Source organism: Lonchura striata, chromosome 1 (assembly GCF_046129695.1).
Source record: "Lonchura striata isolate bLonStr1 chromosome 1, bLonStr1.mat, whole genome shotgun sequence".
NCBI classification, from domain to species: domain Eukaryota; kingdom Metazoa; phylum Chordata; class Aves; order Passeriformes; family Estrildidae; genus Lonchura; species Lonchura striata.
The window spans coordinates 64,574,397-64,595,141 of NC_134603.1; the positions used below are offsets into that span (position 1 = coordinate 64,574,397).

The 20,745-nt window shown below is 38.8% G+C and overlaps 1 protein-coding gene across 13 annotated transcripts in view; it reads right to left on the bottom strand.

Annotated features, from left to right (window-relative positions):
* Window positions 1-20,745, bottom strand: part of LOC110469722 (poly(rC)-binding protein 3) — a 497,662-nt gene that overhangs the window by 50,081 nt on the left and 426,836 nt on the right. For all 13 annotated transcript variants that reach the window (XM_077784941.1, XM_077784945.1, XM_077784942.1 and 10 more), the window contains one exon: window positions 10,917-11,077. In XM_077784941.1, coding sequence (XP_077641067.1) covers window positions 10,917-10,994 — 78 coding nt within the window. In that variant the 5' untranslated portion in view covers window positions 10,995-11,077. The remainder of the gene's footprint in view (window positions 1-10,916; window positions 11,078-20,745) is intronic.

Sequence of the window (20,745 nt, forward strand, 5' to 3'; positions counted from 1 at the left end):
ATCTGCACCTCTCCACATACAATGCAGAGAAGCAGCTCTGTGAGAATGGGTATGAAAGGATTCTCTTCAGTTTTCTGTCTTGTAACTAAATTATTGTAATAGTCTCTTAATATGTGAGTTTAGGTCACACCTTTTCCTGTGGCTGAGGCAGCCATACCAGCACGCTGTGTAGGTTCTCAAATGAGATGAAGCTTTTTTGTTAGCAGTGACACAAATCTGGGATGCTCATTCCCCCAGATTTTTAAGACCTTACTATTTTTTATAATATCATTGTAACTACCAATCTCACAGTAATTGCTGAATAGGAAATACAGGGAGCAAGGCTCTCAGAGATGACAAGTCTTGGGAATCCCCCATGCCCAGTAGTTCCTATCTGACCACTTAGTACACCTGGCAGTTTTATTTCAAAAACTTATTCCATTCTTCTCAGTTGCAGCTTTCAGAAATAATTACTTTCATAAAACAAATTCTTAGGAGGTAGAAGGACATTTTGCTAGGGGTGAGAGCATTCTATTTCAGTTGCTATGGGCAAGCAACTGTATTTCAGTCCATGGTACAGCTTCAGGTTTTGTGTACCTGAAGTTTCATTAGAATATGTAGGCCTAGTCGTGAACTTCCAAGGCTCTGTCAGTATAAACTTAATACAAAATCTGTCCCTATCCATTTGATCATCTTGGGTCTTAATGAGAGATGCTGTTCTTTCAGAAATGAATGGATGGGTCATGGGTAATAAATGCAAAAATATCTTCCTTGTAAATAGGAGAACATTGCTTTAGGGACAGAAAAGCAATGTACTGCTTGTAGCATTGGTAAAAAAGATGGTCCATTTCCAACATGGAAATGAGGAGTGTTTAAACAAGCAAAGGAGAGCACAGAATAAAAAGATTATCAAGCTGCTTGTTTCATTGGATTCTCTGTGAATTTGCTTTGTGGGGACAGGAATTCTATGTGACCGATTATCACCTCGTTATTTATTAACTAAGAGCACAAGCTACCAAAGAAATGAGCGAAAGAACTGTGTGAATACTACTGAGTAAGACTGGTGACCAGTTCCTTGGAACATGCTAGCAAATGTCCCTGTGATCATATGGAGTACTTCAAATCTCCCCCTCATCAAAGGGTGACTTTAGAGCTTATTCTATAAGCCAGTTTCAAAACATCCAAGCCAATGCCATCTCTCCCTCTACCCTGGGAGATGGGATTCTTCTTGGCAATGTGAGGTAAGGTTACAGGGGCACACAGAAGCACTAACTTTACATGGACATTTCATAATTTTTTCAGAGTTTTGCTTCATATAAATTACTGGAAAAAAAAATAGAAATACAGAATGGTTTTAAATGGGTCATTTCAGACTTTTCTGGGGCCTTAACTTTTTCTAAGAAAGCACCTAGAAAGTACTATTAACAACAGATCATGTCTTTAATTATAATGAGAAGCCTATTTCAGCCACAGATTAAATCAAAGGACTCTTTTCACCTCATTCTTCAAACTACCGAAGCTACTTCACCAAACCTTTAATGTTTCTTATACAGTCCAATATTTGTTTTATACATTTTCTCATACCACCATGAAACAAGTTTACTGCTAAATGAGATACCTAACACCATTTTTATGACAATCAAGTTTTAGCATTATTTCTAACCAATGTTACTTTAATGGCTTTATCTTCTTCAGAAAATGTTTCTAGATCTGCCAGACATGAAATGTGCTGTAGTTAAGTGCATAAGATGTCTCTCCCTTACATTGGCTCATTACAAGTTAGGAGTTCAGTGTAAGTCAGGCAACCAACCCTCACTGCAGTCCAGGGAGAGATAGTAGAGGATATTTTGTTCCTAAAGAAGGAGGGAAGAAGTGTAATCCCAAGGGTTTTTGCTTTTTCTCATCTGCAGAAGAAGCAGCCTAAACTGACACTAACATATGCCAAATTTGGTGAGAGGAGCCCTACAGCTGATGTCAAGTTCAGCCTCAGTGCAGGTCAGACAAGTGTTTGAGCTAGCTGCACTAGCAAATAACTGCCTGTTACAATATATTAACAACTCCTGAACTATTTGATGTTTTCCAGTGCTCAGGAATATAAGATAGCAGTAACTATTGATCATCCATCTCAGATTGATTTATTTACTAATCATCCACATGTAAATATAGTGCAAAAAATTATATTATAAGAATTACTGAGTTTCACATACTCACGTTTCAACAGCAGATCAAAAAGAAGTGCATAAAAAGAAGTTATAAAATGGGGAACTAAAACTCAGTGGGAAAAAGACAGTCCAAGCCAACCCATCTGGCAGACTGATGCCAGAGCTAAAAGTGCTACCCAGGTTCCTTGGCCTCAGAATGTAAGCACCCACTCTCCAGACACAGTTGTGCCACAACACCCATGCTGGATGACTCCAAAATGCTGCGTGTCTGCCTACACCCACTAATCGATCCTCATACACACACAGGAATATTTGTTCATTTGTATTTCAAGTTGATATACACGTGTAGCACTAAACAGACGGGTATCAACTTTCCTTCAAGGAATGACAGGAAGGAATTTGGGGTACCTATCCTGAAATTCATTAAAGGGGCCTGAGTTTCAGATGGTGTTGCATACCCAGCCCAGGTAATGCCTTCCAAAGGGCATTCCCAGCTGCTGACCGCATCTCAAGCAGGAGAGTCTTACACCTGTGCTCAAAGAGTTGTTTTGGAAAACCCCAGGAAAATTTGAAATCTACATGCTGATTTCAGATAGCCTGAAGATAATTCTCAAGCCTGGGGGACAGAGTTGTCATTATAATTTTCTTTAGAAGGAAATTTCTAATCAAGTAGATAAAACATGAGCTGAACCTCACCAACAAACCCTGGGAGATAGCCCAGCATCAGTAAAGTATATTGCTAACCAACGAGCCAATTCATTAAAGATAACTTGAGGAAAAACCAATGGTAAAAACAGGGGATTTCATGCTGAAATGTAGCATATAATGTTATCTGAACACCTTATTCACAAGAATGTGATGAATTTTGCTCTTAATGAACACTTGGGAAGTAGTGGACCCATCAAAGAGTAGAAAGCTATTTCTGCAGATTGTACATCATCTGCAGTGAAGACGAGGCAGCACCAGCAGAACAAAAGTGGGCAGCAAAAATTCCTGAGTCAAGGCTTTTGCAGGGCTCTTGATGGTAAGAATGACTAAATTAGATATAAAACTGGCTGTAGAAGAGACCTATTTCCTAATCAATTATCTCATGTGTCTTTTGAATAGCAAGAGAAAGAAATCAGTAATTTTAAGAAAACAACATGCTTAAAAAATAACAACAAACCTTGGTTTAAAGATTAACCTTTGATCTGTAAACATCAAGTGTGAAAATCCATTACTTTTTCTAAGTGTGAGGTTGGTTTAATAATTGCTGAGTCCTGGGAAACCAAAACAAAACCAGGTAGCTATTGTGGGACCATGGAAACACACAGGTCTTGCTCTATTGTCATGCAGCTTTTATTTTCAGTGCTATGGGGCAAACAGAACAAAAACTTCATAGGATCCCTGAGATAAAGCCACATCTAGAAGGAAAACACATTTAAGAAATAATAAAGGAGTAAATGCTTTCACCTCAAAACATCTGATGAAGCACAGGCTCCATCCTCCATCCTGGCAACAGCACACAACAGCTGTGCTGATAAAGCTTTCTAGACCCATACCAGTTGTCTTTCTCCCATCCATAAGGAGGCATAACATCACTCAACTCTCCTCACCTTCACCTGAGGACACAGTTGCCAATAAGCAACTAAGCTCATAAATATGCTTGTGTGGAAGATCCCAAGAACATGTTCCACAAAGCCATTCTGAACAATGCATTTGCATGGGAGCATGTGGGGCATCAGCATTTTTCAAAGACTGGAAGAAAAGTCAGTTTTTGGAAACATGACATAATGTGTTAGCCTCAGAGAAAATTGGTCACCTTGGGTAAACTGAGAATCTGGTTTGTGTTCTGGGATTACATGGGATTAGTCTCACTGCCATGGGAGATCTCATGTTCCTAGGTGATGCTTCAGTAGTCACTGTCTGATGCCCACAGCCCTAATTTAGAAAGGCACTGCAGTCCAAGGCCTTCCTCACTGAGGCAGATCTTTTGCTAACAAATATGGTAGTGCATGAGGAAATCTAAAAATTATGTTTTTTCTAATGGAGATTCCAGTATTAGGCACCTTCTGCAAATACATTTAACATTCTTTTGGGCATCTGTGCCAATGGACACAGTTTTTTAATAGCAGATGGGTAGCCAGCTTATATTTAGTTTCACACCTGAGCTCCCAGCCTTCCCTGCCAAAACCAAAGCAAAAATCAGTTCTGTCCCTGTGCTTGTCCCTGCACCTGTGATGCTGGAGGAGCAGCACTGAGTAGTACCTTCTGCAATCTCAGTTCATTACAGTCATGCACCCATGAGGAGATTTTGTTTGGTAAAAGTGGGAACATGGAGATTGTTTTTGGGAGTAGAGAGTGCCCAGAGGCTGGGCTTCCTTACTGCTGACTTTTGAGGCTAGTGAGAGTATCTTGACTGCTTCTACAAAAACACATGGAAGAGATTCATCTTGTGTTATGCATCTGCTTGCAGAGTTTTGTTCCATGACCAGGGAAGGCACTCAGGTATCACAGTAATGCAAGCAAACAAAACAGGAACTATAATAGCAATAGGCAGGACAGTCAATCCTCATAATACCCTGACAGTGTTTGTGGAAACTGGAAAGAATAGAACAAACACTGGATTGATTGGCATTTTATGGCTTGGATTGTATTACTGACAAGGTGATTCTAAAAGTTACTTTGTTGCATTCTGTATTTCAATAAGTAAAAAATAAAAAATGGAAAAGGAGAAGGTCATTACCTTTAAGATGAGGAAAATTAATTTCTGTACTTGTTTTATGGTCTTTCAGGGAGGCAATTAAGCAGGCATCAAAAAAGTGGCCACTAACAGAAATCCCTGATGATAAAATGGTATTATCTGTACTGATGAAAAATGCAAATTTTCTTAATTATTTTAATCTGTATTTGAGCTGTTAAGTGTAAGCCATCACTTTATGAATCTAAATTTTCTTTTTCTTGTAAAAATTCTGTATGTAGCACCACAAAGTAATCACCAACATGTCTGAAAGTCACCATTGAAGATGGATGTAAGTCACTGTAACCACTGCTTCCAGTGCCAAAAGTCACCCCTTGATCCTGCTGAAATAATTTTGAACTCAGATACCTTGAGTTCCTCAGGGAATGTAAAATTATGCTGTAAGTACTAAAGCACTCATAGGGTTTTGCCCAAACCCAAACATTTGACTGCAGATACATCTTTCTAGTTCACTGCTGCTGAATGATAAATGCATCATTGAGCAAATGGTATCAGAGAAATAAAAGCTCCACTCAATCATCATAGCTTTCCTCCATCAATGCAGATTATACAATCTAATAATACATGTGCTAGTCTCTACTGGACATATTTAAAATTTGCATAGGAGATTTACAGAACATAACAAAAGTCTCTATATCAGTTTTTTTTTCTTGGGATTCCCTTATTAGATTTATTTTCAAAATAGTATTTTATATCATTATTTACAGCCACAAGCACTTGCAGCATTCAAAATACTGTAACATTTATATTTATAATACGTATTTATGAGAATGTTTGAAGAAAGCTAGGCACAGGCTCCTCAGTCTCCGAAAACTTTTGTTATTTTTCTGCGAATTACCCCTCTGTCAGTCTTCACCATCGCTCACACACGTGGCACCTGCTGCTGAGCACAGAGCTGCAGGTGTGATTCTGCCAGAAGAACGTAAGGCAATTACCTTCTCCTTGCCCCATGGTGCACCAACACCATACATCCAAAATTGCACACACTTTTGCTGAAATAGCTTTCCTCTCCAACTTAGCATATCCCAAACGTACCACTCTCTAAACACTGACACATCTGATGCTTTTTAGCCTTTTATGCTTTCCAGATTTCCCTCTGTCACTGAACATGTATCTTCTAAATTACCTTCTTCAGTTAATTGCCTCAACTCTCCGATTTACATCTCTCAGTATTTGGCAAGAGTCCTACTTTCCTGCCAGTTTTTGCTTCACTCCTTCATCCTACCTGACTTCATTAATCCATTTTGGTTTTTATTGCTGAACTCCATTCTCTTTCTCTAAAAGATTCCTCAGGCTCAATACATTACTATATTCTACTTTGGTTTCTTGCAGACTTCACTGCACCAAATATGATTTCATTAATGCACACATTTTCACAGCACCTTTGGAAACAATGTGTTATTTCTCCTGCAGGTTTCTACTGGAGGGAGGAAGCAGAGATTCTTGCACCACCACTATGAGATGAAGGTGGATCTCAGAGTGGATTTGTGACCTGCTGCCCTTTCTATGCTAGCCCATTTGAACATTTTCCCCTGTTCCACCTCATGGACCTGACTTTTAAATCTCCACTAAGCTGCTTTCCTGAGATTTAAGACCTTTCTATTGCCACGGTCTCTTTATCATCTACATATAAAATTAAAATGTAATTGTTGAGTCTCCAAAGTCTTAATCAACCTGTTAATACTGGCTGTGTACAAAACCAAACTAGTCCAAAATCATGTTATCATTATCCAGTATAGTCAAAATAGGTGCTTTTCAACAGTTATTTCTTTCTGGGCATGAACTGACCAAACCTAGTTCAAGACCACTGCAGATGTCAAGTGCTAACATATGTTGGTAGATACCTGTAGGCAAGGCTACAACTTCCAGTCTTTCAATCTCATTACCTGCAGCAGTAAGCAAGGAAAAATCAGCCACAAGTCATGGGAATAGAAAATTCAGCAGAAGATGACCAAGGAATGGTAAGAAACATGGAGGTCTACACCTATATCCTATGATATGCAAAGAGCCAAAATAATTTTTATCTTGATGAAGATTTAGAAAGGAAGAAAAAGTAAAAGTTACAGTTCTTTTGGGGCCTGAGCTCTGCCTCTCCATACAGAAGGCTCTGATAGCTGGGGGTTGTTTGCCCGTGAATGCACATACACTCCATTTGTCTTCCTTACACTCCTCAAAAACAATGATCTGATCTGGGCAAACATTGCTATTCTAGCCTTTGCTGGAAGCAGAAATCTTGCAATCCCTGCAATACTCCAGTCTTGCCCAACATACTTTTGAAGTAGACACAGATAATAAAATACCCATATTAATTCACGTCTTTTTTCCTACACAGTGATTTTACTTATTTTACTTCAAGGAACAGCAAAAATCAGATGGAAAATACAAAAGTAGGGCACTGTAAATGGCCTCAACTCATATTCTCTGTTTTTCTCTACTGAAATGTATGAAACAGCTTTATTTCTTAATGTGGTGCCATCTTTCTCATTAATAAAGGATGAAAATGCGTATCTGCATTATTTAACATATTCTATATTTCTAACTGCATGTCCTTCAAAAGACTTTTCTGTTTCTGACCCCTCTGGAGCAGCATTCAGGTAACTTGGACAGAAAGGTGCTGAGCAGCAGAGGCTGCAGTGCCTGTGAAATGCAGCTTTACATGATGAATTCAATTTTGTCTGACTTGTCCTTAGAAACCTTCAGTGATGGATGGTGCAGCATGCCCAGGCAGCCTCCTCCCATCCTCACACATCCTCGTAACAAGTTTTTCCTAATCTTGCTTTTGAGCTTTCCTACACCGACAGTTACTTCTCAGTAGATGCAAGGAATGCCTAAGCATTGCCCTTGCAGCATCCTCACCAACACCTGCCCTTTAATTCATCACAAGAAAATGTGATAAATGTTTTGTGTTGCTCATGATTTCTCTTCAGGGCTGTAACACCATCGTAACTTTTTCACTGATGTAACATGGCACAAGATGAAAATTAAATTTTACATCATCACAAAATCTCTGAAAGTCCCAGCTTTCATACTAGGCCCTGGAAATACTGAGGTTACCCTAAGGTTAACCTTTTATGGTTGGCTTTTTGCAGGGCCTGAACAAAATCCTTTTTCCACTATCACTGATAAAAAAATTGCTACCCTCCCTTAACACCATGTTGTCTGCCATGAGAATATCAAGGCTGTGCCTTGCCTTGTTGCCAGCTGGCTGCTCCCAAACCTTGCTATGCTGTGCGCTCCCAGGGGCTCTCCCAGCCTCCTCAGCCAGAGGCTGCACAAAGCCTGGCAGGAGCTCAGCTGGACATGCAGACACTCCTTTCCCCAAAGCAAGATAAAGCAAAGCTGCTGATCAGTGGTGTCCTACATGCACTGGGGAGACACTGGCCCTGGTTCTCCCAGAGCTCAGGACTCTTCCTATTTATTTTCCTTTCACCACATGATAAAGTCTTTTGTTTTTGCCACATAATTTGTTTGTTGTGTTTTTTTTTTTTTTTTTTTTTAATTCATTACCATCTTGCAGAGGTCTGGCCACTCATACAAATCCTCATTTTTCTGCAGGTATAGAATTTACCTTAATTGCCTCATTAAGATGTCCATTCTTGACTTAAAGCCCCTATGCAAATCACATGAAAAGTATATGCTGAAAATTTCCTAAGTCTGCAGGACTTACAGGCAAGATAAGCAAGCACAGTAGCACAAGTAATGGATTTCCAATTAAAATGCAAGCAAACAACACAAAACACATATGTCTCCCCTATGCAAAGGTACACTGGTAATAATGGTTTAGACATAGAGAGTTAAAGTTAGTAGGGAGATGTTCTCATTTTTCCATGCAATGTATTAATAAATACCATTAAAATTATTTTAATTTAAAAATAAATGAATCCAGTTTGTTTGTGCTATTTTAAAAACCTTTTTATTTCCCCTCTTCTCTCTCAAGTTATGACCAGTTATTTACAGACCAACTTCTGCTTCTAGACAAACTGTTTTGTCAAGAAACATTAATTAGAGATCAATAATTTCCACTGATGTCATTACCACAACAAATCTCAAGGAAGAGTCTAGAAATGTGTTTCTTCTTTTCCAGAGGCACAGACAGCTTTCAGAATGCTTTTTCACATAGAGTTCATATTGATTCAGACAGCCTTCATTCCTCTGTATTATTTCTAAATCACAGAAATGACATCAAAGAAACAGAAAGCGTCTGACTTTCATCACCAAAATAAATTCTGATTTAATATACTCTTTCCAATACTTAGGCACAATACGATACATGATTAGAGCATAGTGGAGCTAACAGAATACCCATCGTGCCTTGTTAACCGAGGATGCATGGTATAAATCCAGGTAAAATTTGAACTTTGTAGCATTTGTGGGTTTAATTTAGACCCTTGGGGCTACATATGCATTAAAGGCTGGATATATAACATCCATTATTGTTAAAAGTGGTTGCACACAAAATCAATGATGTTTAACAGAGAAAATGAACTTTTTCTGATTTCATTTCTGATTTAAAAAAAAATCCCAATAATACTAGCCCACAGTTTAAATAAAATGTCCTGAAAATGACAGATACTTCATTTTTGCTTTGAAGGCATGATTCTGAAACAAGCAGAGCTGTCTAACAATGATTAAAGAAGCCCAAAACACCATCACTTAAGCACAAGGGAATGTGACTGCAACCAGTAGGGCTGCTTATACCCACTGGGATAAGTATGTGTTCAAATACTTTCATGGATTGTGACCAGAAACCAGTAGAATCAACCCTGAAGACCTAATTTTGAGCACAGACACGTGTACAGATTTTAGGTGGGTTTTGTAAGAGAAAGTGTTATTAAATTTGTTTGACAGATCCCTATTTAAGATGCAGATTTACACACCAGATGCCTGCCTGAAGCTGAATATTTCAGGGGGAAAGAAATCAAAATGGTTAGATAATTTCTGAGAAAAAACATAATTTGATCTGACATAACCTAATTTCTGAGGGTTTTAATTTGCAAATTTAAACTGTACCCCCTCACACTTCTCCATAAGTAAAATAAAATGTGAGATACCTTAGTGTCCTATTTGTGCTATGAGTTTATCATATGTGTGTTCATACCAGAGGTTGTAAACATCCATTATTTAAAAATATAGAAGTATTTTAGTTATAAATTAAACTCTGGGAGTAAAAACTTTTTTAAGATTTATATATACAAATTCAAACTCCAGAATAACATGCATTATATATGTCACTGTTCCCTGTTAAGGATGAGACTAAACCACCTCCTTTCTATAACATTCATTCATTAAGCCTAAAAATGCCTGGAGTTGCCTGACGCAAATAATACAAACAAACGTATGAAATGTGTTTTTTAATTAAAAGCCCACTTTATGATCTGTTGATGTGAAATAAGCAGCAACCAGACTGTTAAATCTGACAATACTGAATTGGCAGTTTGTCTATGGCACAGATTTCCCACTTATCTGCATGCTTTAAATGCTGCACTGGACAGAAAGGAAATGAGAGTCAGTCTTCAACCCAAGCCCGCAGGGACCTGGAAAAACCCCCAGCATATCAGGGGGCTCACTCTGATGAGAAGTTACACCAGAATAACAAAGAACTGGACCCCATTTGCATTCAATAGAAACAGACACCAAATCTGTGGCAATTATTTCACACAAGTCAATGTTCTGGTATTCTAAAAAAAGCCCTGCAAAACTCAGCAAATGCTGAGAAAGGCGAGCTGTATGCAGGTCAGCCTCCTGCAAGGCTCTGCCCAATTTGGCTCGCTATCAATGGAAGAACTCCATTTTTTTTTTTTGCCGCCAGATCCGCTCAAAATGGGTTTGTTACAGGCAAGGGTTTGTTTCAATGAGCTTGGGCTGCAGTGCAAACTTCAGCAGGATTCCCTGAAAGCAGGGGGTGGTTTTTTGGCCGTGGCAATGGTGCTTTTGACTCAAGGCGGAGGAGGAGCAGACCCTCTGCCAATGTTAGTGCCAGGCTCTGCTGGTAGCTGCACACACACTCAACACACAGGCAACAGGAAATGCTTCACCTTGCCATGCATGAGAAGGCGTATGGTAAGAGTGACATTGAGACCTCCTTCAGACACTTTTCCGTCCTTCGTGTTCATCCTGGCCTTGTATCTTCAATACTTGAGAGTAGCTTCGTGGTTTTTTTGGGTTTTTTTCCTTTTCTTCTATTCACTTAATCAACCTACAGAGAAAGAAAAAAAAGAAAAAGTACCATTGAGTGGCTGAAGCTACTCTGAACTGAGAATGTCATGTTGTACAAACCAATTAACATTCCTTCTTTTGATTTTCTGGACCACAGTTTAGTGCTGAAAAGGCTCCTTTGATTATTATCCCTCCCATCCAACTCTTTAGCCCTTCACCAAGTACAAGATAAACTCCCTTTTGAAACCTTTAAAATTTTCTTAACTTCCTGTATTTCAAAGCTGAAAGTACTGAGCACAGCACAGTGAAGTAAGTTTTCTTCTGAAAAGCACTTTGTTAAACTCTGCAGTGTGTATATGCTACATGCATATCTATACATGCACTTTTTACATGTGCCTGGTGCTGTTTTCATTTCTCTCCTTGTTACTACCTCTTTCTTTTTTTGCTCTTGCAGAAGAGATATTTTTGTTTTCTCTCCAGCTAGAAAGAAATTAATTCTGAGCCTAAACACTGATCCCTGCCAGCAACAGCAGATGACACATTATCAAAGACATCTGAATAACTAAGAGCCACTTGCTGTTGTAAATCTGGGCACTGTCTGACTTTGTTTTTGTCTGTGAGGCCCAGAGGTGGCTCAGTCCCTGAAAGGCCAAAGCTGAGCTTCAGCCCTAAGTGGAAGGAAGATTTTTCTTAATTCCTAATGACAAATTGCAGATTTCCATTCATTTACAAAGCCATAAATATCCTGAAATGCTAATGAAAGCTGCAAGGGTTGGCTTTGAAGGGATAAACAAGCAGCATTATAAGTTTATTAATGCAAGGACATTTATCAGCACAAACAAAAATGTGGGCAGGAAGGAATATTACCAAGGGCAGACAAATTCTGTAGTAGAAAAGGCTTAGTGACTCCTTATTTAGTTTTGTCCTTTTCAGGCTTATCTTATAGAGCATAAAACCTTTAGACATTATGCCTCTCAGTAACCATCCCTTTTTGTTACCCATCCTTTGTAACAACCCTATTAGGTTTGCATCTTCGGGCTCCCCAAATATTTGCCTTGCACTATATATAAATAGGCCATTGGCTAATGAGCATTCCTAGGGACACCCATTTTGTGTTTTGGAGTGTACAGAAGTACACTGTTGTGTTTCAACTGTTTCACTGCTGGGGCAGGCTGCTCTCCCCTTGCCAAGATTGCTCAGGCATGGGACTAAACAATTGGAAGGGCCTATGGGATCATTCTCCTACAAACTCGGGAGGAAGTATCATGAGGTTGCTTCACCACTTGATTAAGCTCTATCCTAAGAGCCACTAAGCACTTTACTAGATCAAAGTGAAGTCCACATTGGCTGAACACTTCATGTGTGAGAGACATCAACAGCAATTCTTAAAGGAAGAGCCCAAGAAATGCATGGAGTGCTGAGCTGCCAGCAATCAGCAATTCACGGCACCCTGGGAGACAGCTTCCAGACCTGCATTTTCCACAGCCATTGGTGGGACAGCTTCATGAATTAGTTTAGTCCCTTCTTGAATCCATACATCTGGTCTCCAACAGTGGTGGTCTCACATGTTTTATATTACTGTGGAAAAACATATTCCACTCTATGTGGCTTAAATTTGCTCACATCATTACACATTTTGCCCTTTGTGTCTTATCTGTAGACTATCACACCAAGTCACTTCTCTGAAGCTGAAACTTCTCATTTCAGCCAGAGACTGTGAGTGACCAAGCCACTCCGGATGTTTTGATGTTTTTGCCCCTGGGAAATACACCAGAAGAGTTTTCTCTCAAGTCCCTACATGAATACTAGGGCCACAGAGAGTTCCTGTGCCATCAGTGATTGAAAGAATAAGTGGCAGACATGCCTAAGGAGAGATGAAGAGTGAGAACGAGCAGCTTAAACTCCTCATTTCACCTTCCTGATTTCATCTAACCCAGCATGGACTCAGTACCACGTCCTCCACCACCAAGACCACAGCACTCATATAAGTCCATTTATTTCACCTTCCTAGGCTTATCACTTACATGACATATTCCCCATCTCATTGGAGAAAGGAAGACAAGAAGCCAGGTGCCTGGGTGAGAAGGCAGAAAACAGAAGCAGCCTGGCCATGTCTCTGATGCACCATGAGTGCAAGAAGATGACAAGAAACGTTCCAAGGCAGGTCTCAGGGAATGGCAGAGGAGGGTATCAGCTGTACTCTAAGATTAAACCAGACTCAGGGGAAAACCTGCAACTGGATGACCATGACAGCCCCTTCTGACAAGTTCAGAGTGTGGAGCAGAGGAGATGACTGGTTGTTCCCAGGCTGAGAAAGGGAATGGTCTCATGCTGCTCATCTGTTCCTTGCTGAGGGAAATGTCCTGGCTCTGACAGCCCAGCATTTTTTGATCTGTCAAAGATAACCCAACCAAACCCAAAATGGAGCACTTTGATACATAAGCAGTAGCCTAGACCTTGTCATTCTGGACTGTACAAGAGCAACACTGGCCCTTGGAGACCTCGAGAAACCGATGGCAGCTTTAGGGCATGCTTGGAAGATTTCAAAAACAGCTGTGTTTCAATTAGAAACAAGGTATGTAAGACCTCTGTGGATCAAAATTCAGTGATGAAAGTACAGTTGTGTTTCTAAATAAGATGCATTCCCATGTGGGAAAAATAATTCCAGACTAGAAACAGGTTTACAGTTGCCATAGCCTTTTACTACTGGGATGCTACAGCATCACTTTGGAAAAAATATGAAGGAAAATCTTTACCCCAACAACAAACCAATCTCCACCCAAGCCTGACCTCTTCCAGATAAACCTGAAAAAAAAAACAGTAGTAAAAGCTAACACCCAGAGATTAGAAATTAAATTCTACCACAAATATTTTTTAAAAAGACACAGCTATTTGATTTTATGAAGGATTTTGTCACTGTCCCTCCTCCCAACAAGCTTAAACTCTGGCACCTGGCACTGAGAATCAGAACAGATGTCTGGGGGAGGGCTGGGAGTATGTGTGCCTGCAAGGAGTCAGGCAGCTGTGTGAGATACAAAAGGAATTAATTCAAAAAGGCAGTCTCACATGCTAAGGAAGAATATTTAAAAGCTACACATACACCATGAAGAGAGAAGACTTTTTACTATGCCAGGTCAATCACATCTGCCTCAGCTGTCCTGAGAGTGCAAGTATTCTGGGTAAAACATTTACAGCTTTACAAAGTAAACCTACAGCACTGTTAATGACCTGGGTGTTTTGGTTTTAAAGGCAGATTAAAATAAAATATGTTGTTGTACTTCATTACTTTTAACTTTGAAGTTTTCTTTTTTTTTTTAAGCAATTTTTTGTGCAATGTTGTAAACATGCTGATCTCTGAGTGCATAAAGATGTCAGAACATGGCACAAGGAAGAGAATGGTTCCCACCACAGAGCCTCCTACTAGACAGCAAGACATCCATGTACTTATAAACCCACTGCTGTCATATACAAACGCATTGTGAATATTTAATTGGTAAAATAATCTCCCTGTCCTTTGCAAAGTCAGCATTATGAACAATTTACTGTGTTCCTGCCTTGTGTGTGCCTCTCTGCGAGCCAACAGGAGGGAAAACACAGACAGCTTTCATTTCTCAAGCTCTGTGTGATGAGGTCCCATGGCTACTCTGGGGGCTGGGAGAGCTGAGTCTCAGACTGAAAAAAGAAAATCACTGTTTCACAGTTTTCCTGATGCCAGAGGAAAGTCAGGGGACTCCACAGGTGAGCAGAGAATACTGTGCAGGGAGGCAGAGTAGGTGGCACAGCTAAATGTTAAAAGTAGGGTATTTGCATTTTAGCCTGCCTTCAACAGAGAGCTGGCAGTGACAGGGGGACAGCTGGACAATATCCTCTTCCTGACTTTGGGACTCTGGACTAGAATGCAAAAAGTCCAAGACCCGGGGCTCTGCAGCTCCAGGTAACAAGCAAAAAATATCATGCCCACAGAACAAAGGAAAGTAGTTCACATCAGGTAGTTCCCAGCAAACTGCAGATCCTTACTTCCTTTGGGGTTTTTCCATTTGTCCTGTGGGCATTTCCACTGCTGTTTATCATGTAAAAAGCAAACATTTTTCTTCAGGTAGAAAAAGACATCCAAATGCATTTTAAAAACCACAACCTTTTAAAAACTTCAACAAAATGGATTTGGAGTCATATGCAAATTCCTTTTATCTGTAAGTATATGTTTCTATACATTTTTAGTATTAGCTATCTCAAGCTGGCATATACCCACAGGTCCTACATGCTCAATATTTATTATACACAATTTTATAACATGGTTTTTCTTTAACTGTGAGTAGATTAAGCAAATAAAACAAGCAGCTAAGCCGCAGGTTCATCAGACTACTACAAAACCCCAACATAGTTCTTGGGGATTTCAGTGAATTAATAAAAGCTACAAGATGAACTATACAGCTGAAGGGTAGTGTCACAACCCACACATGTGCACACATGGAGGTTAGGAATCCTCATGGCTGAGGAAATAGTGTGAGATGGCTGCCTGAAGCCCAAGACATGGAAAGCCAACCTCATGACCCCCTTTCTTCCTACCCCTCAAGCCTGCTAATTCCCTCCAAGAAAATAAGCAGGCCATTGCAAAGAATATGGCTGCACAGTGCTTTATAAAAAATATCCACGTTAAGGTGACCACTTCAGGCAGACAGGGTAAGAAAACAGCAGGCAAGGATGCCAGAGATTAATAAAATCAACCTAGTACCAAGGTAGAAATCAGGAAATTGATCTCTGAGTTTAAAGCCCAAATAAATTATTTGACATCTGTGAATCTGCCAAGAGAGCTACTCATCTCAAAGATCCAGGGGGATGCAAGGCAGAAGCAAGAGAAAGAGAGTGTGCACAGGGTGAGATGGGGTGGAGCTGCACAGTCACAGAGGCATGCTGGAAAGCAGAGATGGAAAGAGAAGAGAAGGAGAAAGGCAGGGAGAAAGAGAGAAATTTAGCTTCAGATAGCTGATATAGGGAACAGTGTGAGAAAAATCAATGTGGAAGCAAGAACCACTGGGAAATATTATAGGAGGAAGCCTGCTCTGCTATGCGAAATCTTGATTTTATAGTTGTTAAATCTGAACTGTTGAGAAAGAGGAAACTGGCCAGAGCATCCAGCTCTGTGTTTGGACTGCAAAACCTCTTGAACTTTTATGATGCTTCATCACCACAAACTGAAAAATGTAATTATGAAGAAAGCAAGGAAGAATCTACTGAAAAAATTGAAAAGAACAAATTCCAGGTGTTCCACTGGAAGAAAAAAAAAAAAAAGATAAAAGAATGGGGAAATGATAGTAACTGACATTCAGGAGAAAACACTTCTAATTCATGTGAGGATGATTAAACTTAGTCATATAGTTTCTACGTTATCTGTAGGTTTAGAAAACTATAATTTCTTTTTCTTAAGGGAAACATGAGAAAATCCAGTCTCTCACACTAAATATGTCATTTTCATAATATATGGAAATATCCCAAAGGAGGTGTAACTAGGCAGATATTAAGCCACAGACATGGGGGCATGAAAAATAAGACTAAGACATCAGCAGAGTAATGTGAAGATGAAACACAGAAATCATGAAAAGGCTGTAGCTAAGTCCTCTTGATCAGAAGACTCCAGGTGAAGGGAGACCTCCCAGGAATTGGAAGAAACACACTACCAGGGATCACGATGAGAAGAAACAACCTGTGCTTTCAGCAGAGCACAGCTCTTTGGAGGCCTATTTATGCTACTGACATGATTTCAGTCTTTCATTTAAACTGAAGGGAATACAGGAAGGGATAAGGAACATAAGAAAATTGCCACAGGACAAGAATTGATGACATTATCTGCAGAGTCGACATATTTGGTCATACAGTAAGGCGTAAAATTAGAAATAAGTTGTCTGCCACAGACAGGTTTGTGTTATCAAACGAGGAGATGACTACTTTGCTTACAAGCTCTTTGATAAGCTAGGCAGCCATTATCTATGGCTTTTCACTTGAAAGTAACATCTCTGGATGTCAAAGGACTAAACAGTGTAATTACCCAAAAAAAACACTGGCAAAAGAAAACCACCCCATCCCTTGCCACTGGTCAAAAACCAACAACCACAACTACAGGTGAAATCCAGAGCAAAACCAGCTCAGCTGCAGTTGTGTTAATTTGTTTCAAGGAACATTTTTTCAGAAATTATTAAAAGAGATAATGATCTGACAATATTTACAGTCTCAGCTAAAGCAAAAGAAGACAACAGGATATTTGCTAAACATACACTTCTTCACTTTCTGTGTCAACTGAAGGATGAAGACATCCACTGTTACTAAACCATATTGTTGTGAGGTTACTAAAAAAGCTCAATGCAAGCCCACAGTAACATAACAGTAATGATAATGACAATTCTTCAAAGGATTTTTATCCCAATAATAACTACTTGCAAAAAGAGAAATCAGGCTTTGGAGCACTCCAGTTTTACACAGAAGCCAGGAGAACCTGATTAATGTTAATGTACAATAGCTAAAGAAGCAGGTGCAGTATCAAACTTTCTACTTTATCTCTACCATCTTCCAAATTACTAGAGAGGAATCTATACAAAGGAATAAGATTATACATTTTATTCACATCCTTATAATTTTAATCTCCAAAATAGACTTAATGCTAATCTCTAACTCTTTCATGAAGAGACCAAGATCTGCAGAGCCTGGCTCCCTTAAATGGTTGTATCATGGCCCCTTTTAAGTAGGGGGATAGTTGGTGTGAATCCAAAAATCCAGAAATGAGAAAATTAATTCTTTGTGTTACCAGAACAAAGCTTGCATGTGTCAGTTGACACAATGGGTCTTTGGGAAAAAAGTAAATTAAGTTAAAACAACAGCTCAAGAATGAAATTTAAATGCTAGAGAGAAGAAGGATTCAGGAAATTCATAAATTACATGCTCAAGGAGCAATAACACCTAATGAAAGTAAGCTGAATATGGGCTACTAACAGAGCATAATTCAGTACACAAAAAGATACAGAAAATACATGTTTGGGGGGGGGGGGGGGGTTAAGTGGTAAAATAGTACCTCAAAAGTCAGAGGGGATTAAAGAGCAACACATTCTTCCACCGGCTAACAGCCACCAACAAGCAGTAACACAACTTAGCAAGCCCTGTGCTCCTTTTACTAATTACTGTAAAAATCTCTTTATCTGTCACATGCTAAGCTGTGTAGTTAATACAGATGGCTGGAAGTAGTAGTTTTGCCAGAGATGTGAAACTGATAAAGAACAGAGTGAAAAAAGTAACAGAACAACGTTTATAGGCAACTGAAAGCATAAAAACTGGCAAGACTCCAGGAATGCTGCCTTTTGAATGGAATTTTATGAAGTATGTGAAGTGACACTAGTTTTTCCTTTACATGTTTGATGGTGTTTTGCCTGAGGAAGAACCTATCCTATCTATAGAAGAAGCTGACTTGTGTTCTCCCTGCAGCTGCCTTTGTGTTCTCCCTAAAATGAGAAATGCCCTCACCCTATACAACTGACATCTCATTTGCTGAAGATCACTGAATGTCAAATAATCTTTGAAGAGAACAGCAAAAGATTAGAGACTTATTCTTTCTATTCACAACTGATGAATGTTTAGCTACTGAACTTGATGTATATGAGTCCTGCTCTTAAAATGGACCACTTTTCCTCACGCTAGGCAATAAGCATGAGCTTTAGGCAATTACACTGGTTGTTCCCTTTTTGATTTATTAAAGCATGTAAACAGCAACATATTTATTGACTCTTCTACTGATAATTTTTTTTTGTAAAGCCTTTTGAATAAACAATAAGATGAATTCATTACAGGAGGAAAAATCACAGAAGCACAATAAAGACTATTGTCTTGTACACAAAATTTCTACTATCAACATTTAATGACAAATTACTTATTTAACATAAATTAATGTCGAAATATTATTCTGTGTGTGAATAGACAGCTACACACTGCCAAAATATCCAAAGTTATTCCATTAGAAAGCATCACATGCCAAACAGGTAATAAATGCTATCAAATGTCTGGAAATGAAGTATCAGGAAATCTAGAAAAGCTACATAATGATATTCAGCAAATGCCAAATAGATCAGGGATCTGATGGAAGTAAATAATTGCCAGGCTATGGAAAACACAGTGATTCATTTGACAAAGGTATCTTCCATCTTTCTAATTTTTTCCCCTTCTTTCTCCAATTATTCCGGAAAGAATTACCCTGGCAGAAATGTGGAGAGCATCTTTACAATTCCCCATGAACTACAAGACAAGCAGCAGAGCGAGCATGCCAATGCTTTGTACAAACTCAGTAGCCAACTAGCACTTCTGCATCTGTGCAGAAAGCCAAGCAGATAAAAGCTCCTGTAGATACAAGCTGACATGCTGGACTAATGCAACATAAAGGCTTCCACAAAAAAATTGTGGCAGCCCACTATAAATTACTCTGTACAAATATTCTCCAAAAGGAATTGAGGATGAGCAGGACAGACCAGAAGGTGCTTTCTTTCCTTTCCCAATGGCAGCAATGAAATGAACTGTAAGCTTCATCACGAACCTGCCAGTTTGCAACATCAGGGAAGACAATTTATGCACATGGTAAACCAGTTATTTACCAAAGACTCTAAAGCTCTAATAATAGTTTAAAGTATAAAATCAGCTTTAACTGCCACTTTATCCTGTGGCTCCAAACCCTCAAGCACCATGTTTCTCAGACCTCTGGGATTTTTTATGTTGCTTGTTTAAAACAGAAATTTGGCCTTGACTTGGTTATGTTTGACTAAAAAACAGACACTCCAACTAACTTGGATTAATCATTCCATATGGTGTGAGATAATAAATCTAATAAAGAAATGTACATATAAGTCACAGGGAAGGTACAAGTAGCACAAGAAGCATAGTGTTCTGTCCAGCACAGAGCTGCTGACAAGAGCCTACCATATAAGAAGAGATTTTTCATCCACACCTATTCCTGGAAAAATCCTATGTTGTGATGACGTAAACATTGTGAATGTGTGATATATTTGTTAAATAATCTCTGCCCCCTAAAGTCAAATGCATGACTCTGACATTTACTCAATAAATAATTTCATTCTGGAATAGTGTTTAAATTTTAAATTTACCTTAATAGAATTTAAAACAAATAAAGCAACAGCTTTGCTTGTTGATTTAAAAATAAATATACTTGCAAGAAGACAGTCAAGCCTCTTTCCCATTTTTTAAAATTTACAAGATAACAGAGAAATTGTTCACACAGTCTGAGTCTTTCCAATATATTTAAAGTAAGATTTATGTACATACACAAAAAAGGATACATTTCAACATAGTATGCATAAATGCACATAATATGTTGAATTATAACAAGCAAGTAAGGTATAATTTTTTACATTACAGATATGGACAAAAAGGATACATTTCAAAATAGTATGCATAAATGCACATAATATGTTGAATTATAACAAGCAAGTAAGGTATAATTTTTTACATTACAGATATGGACAAATTTTAAAACATTATGCACAACATTGCTCAGGTGTAATCTAACAAACAAATATTAAGAACAGAATGATTTTTAAATGAGAATTTTATCTTCAATAAAAACAGTCTCACAGACATAGAGATCTATAATTTTCTTTGCCAGTACATATAGTAGTAAAGATAGCTTCTTATTATCAAAGGAAAAAATTCCCCAAACCAGAA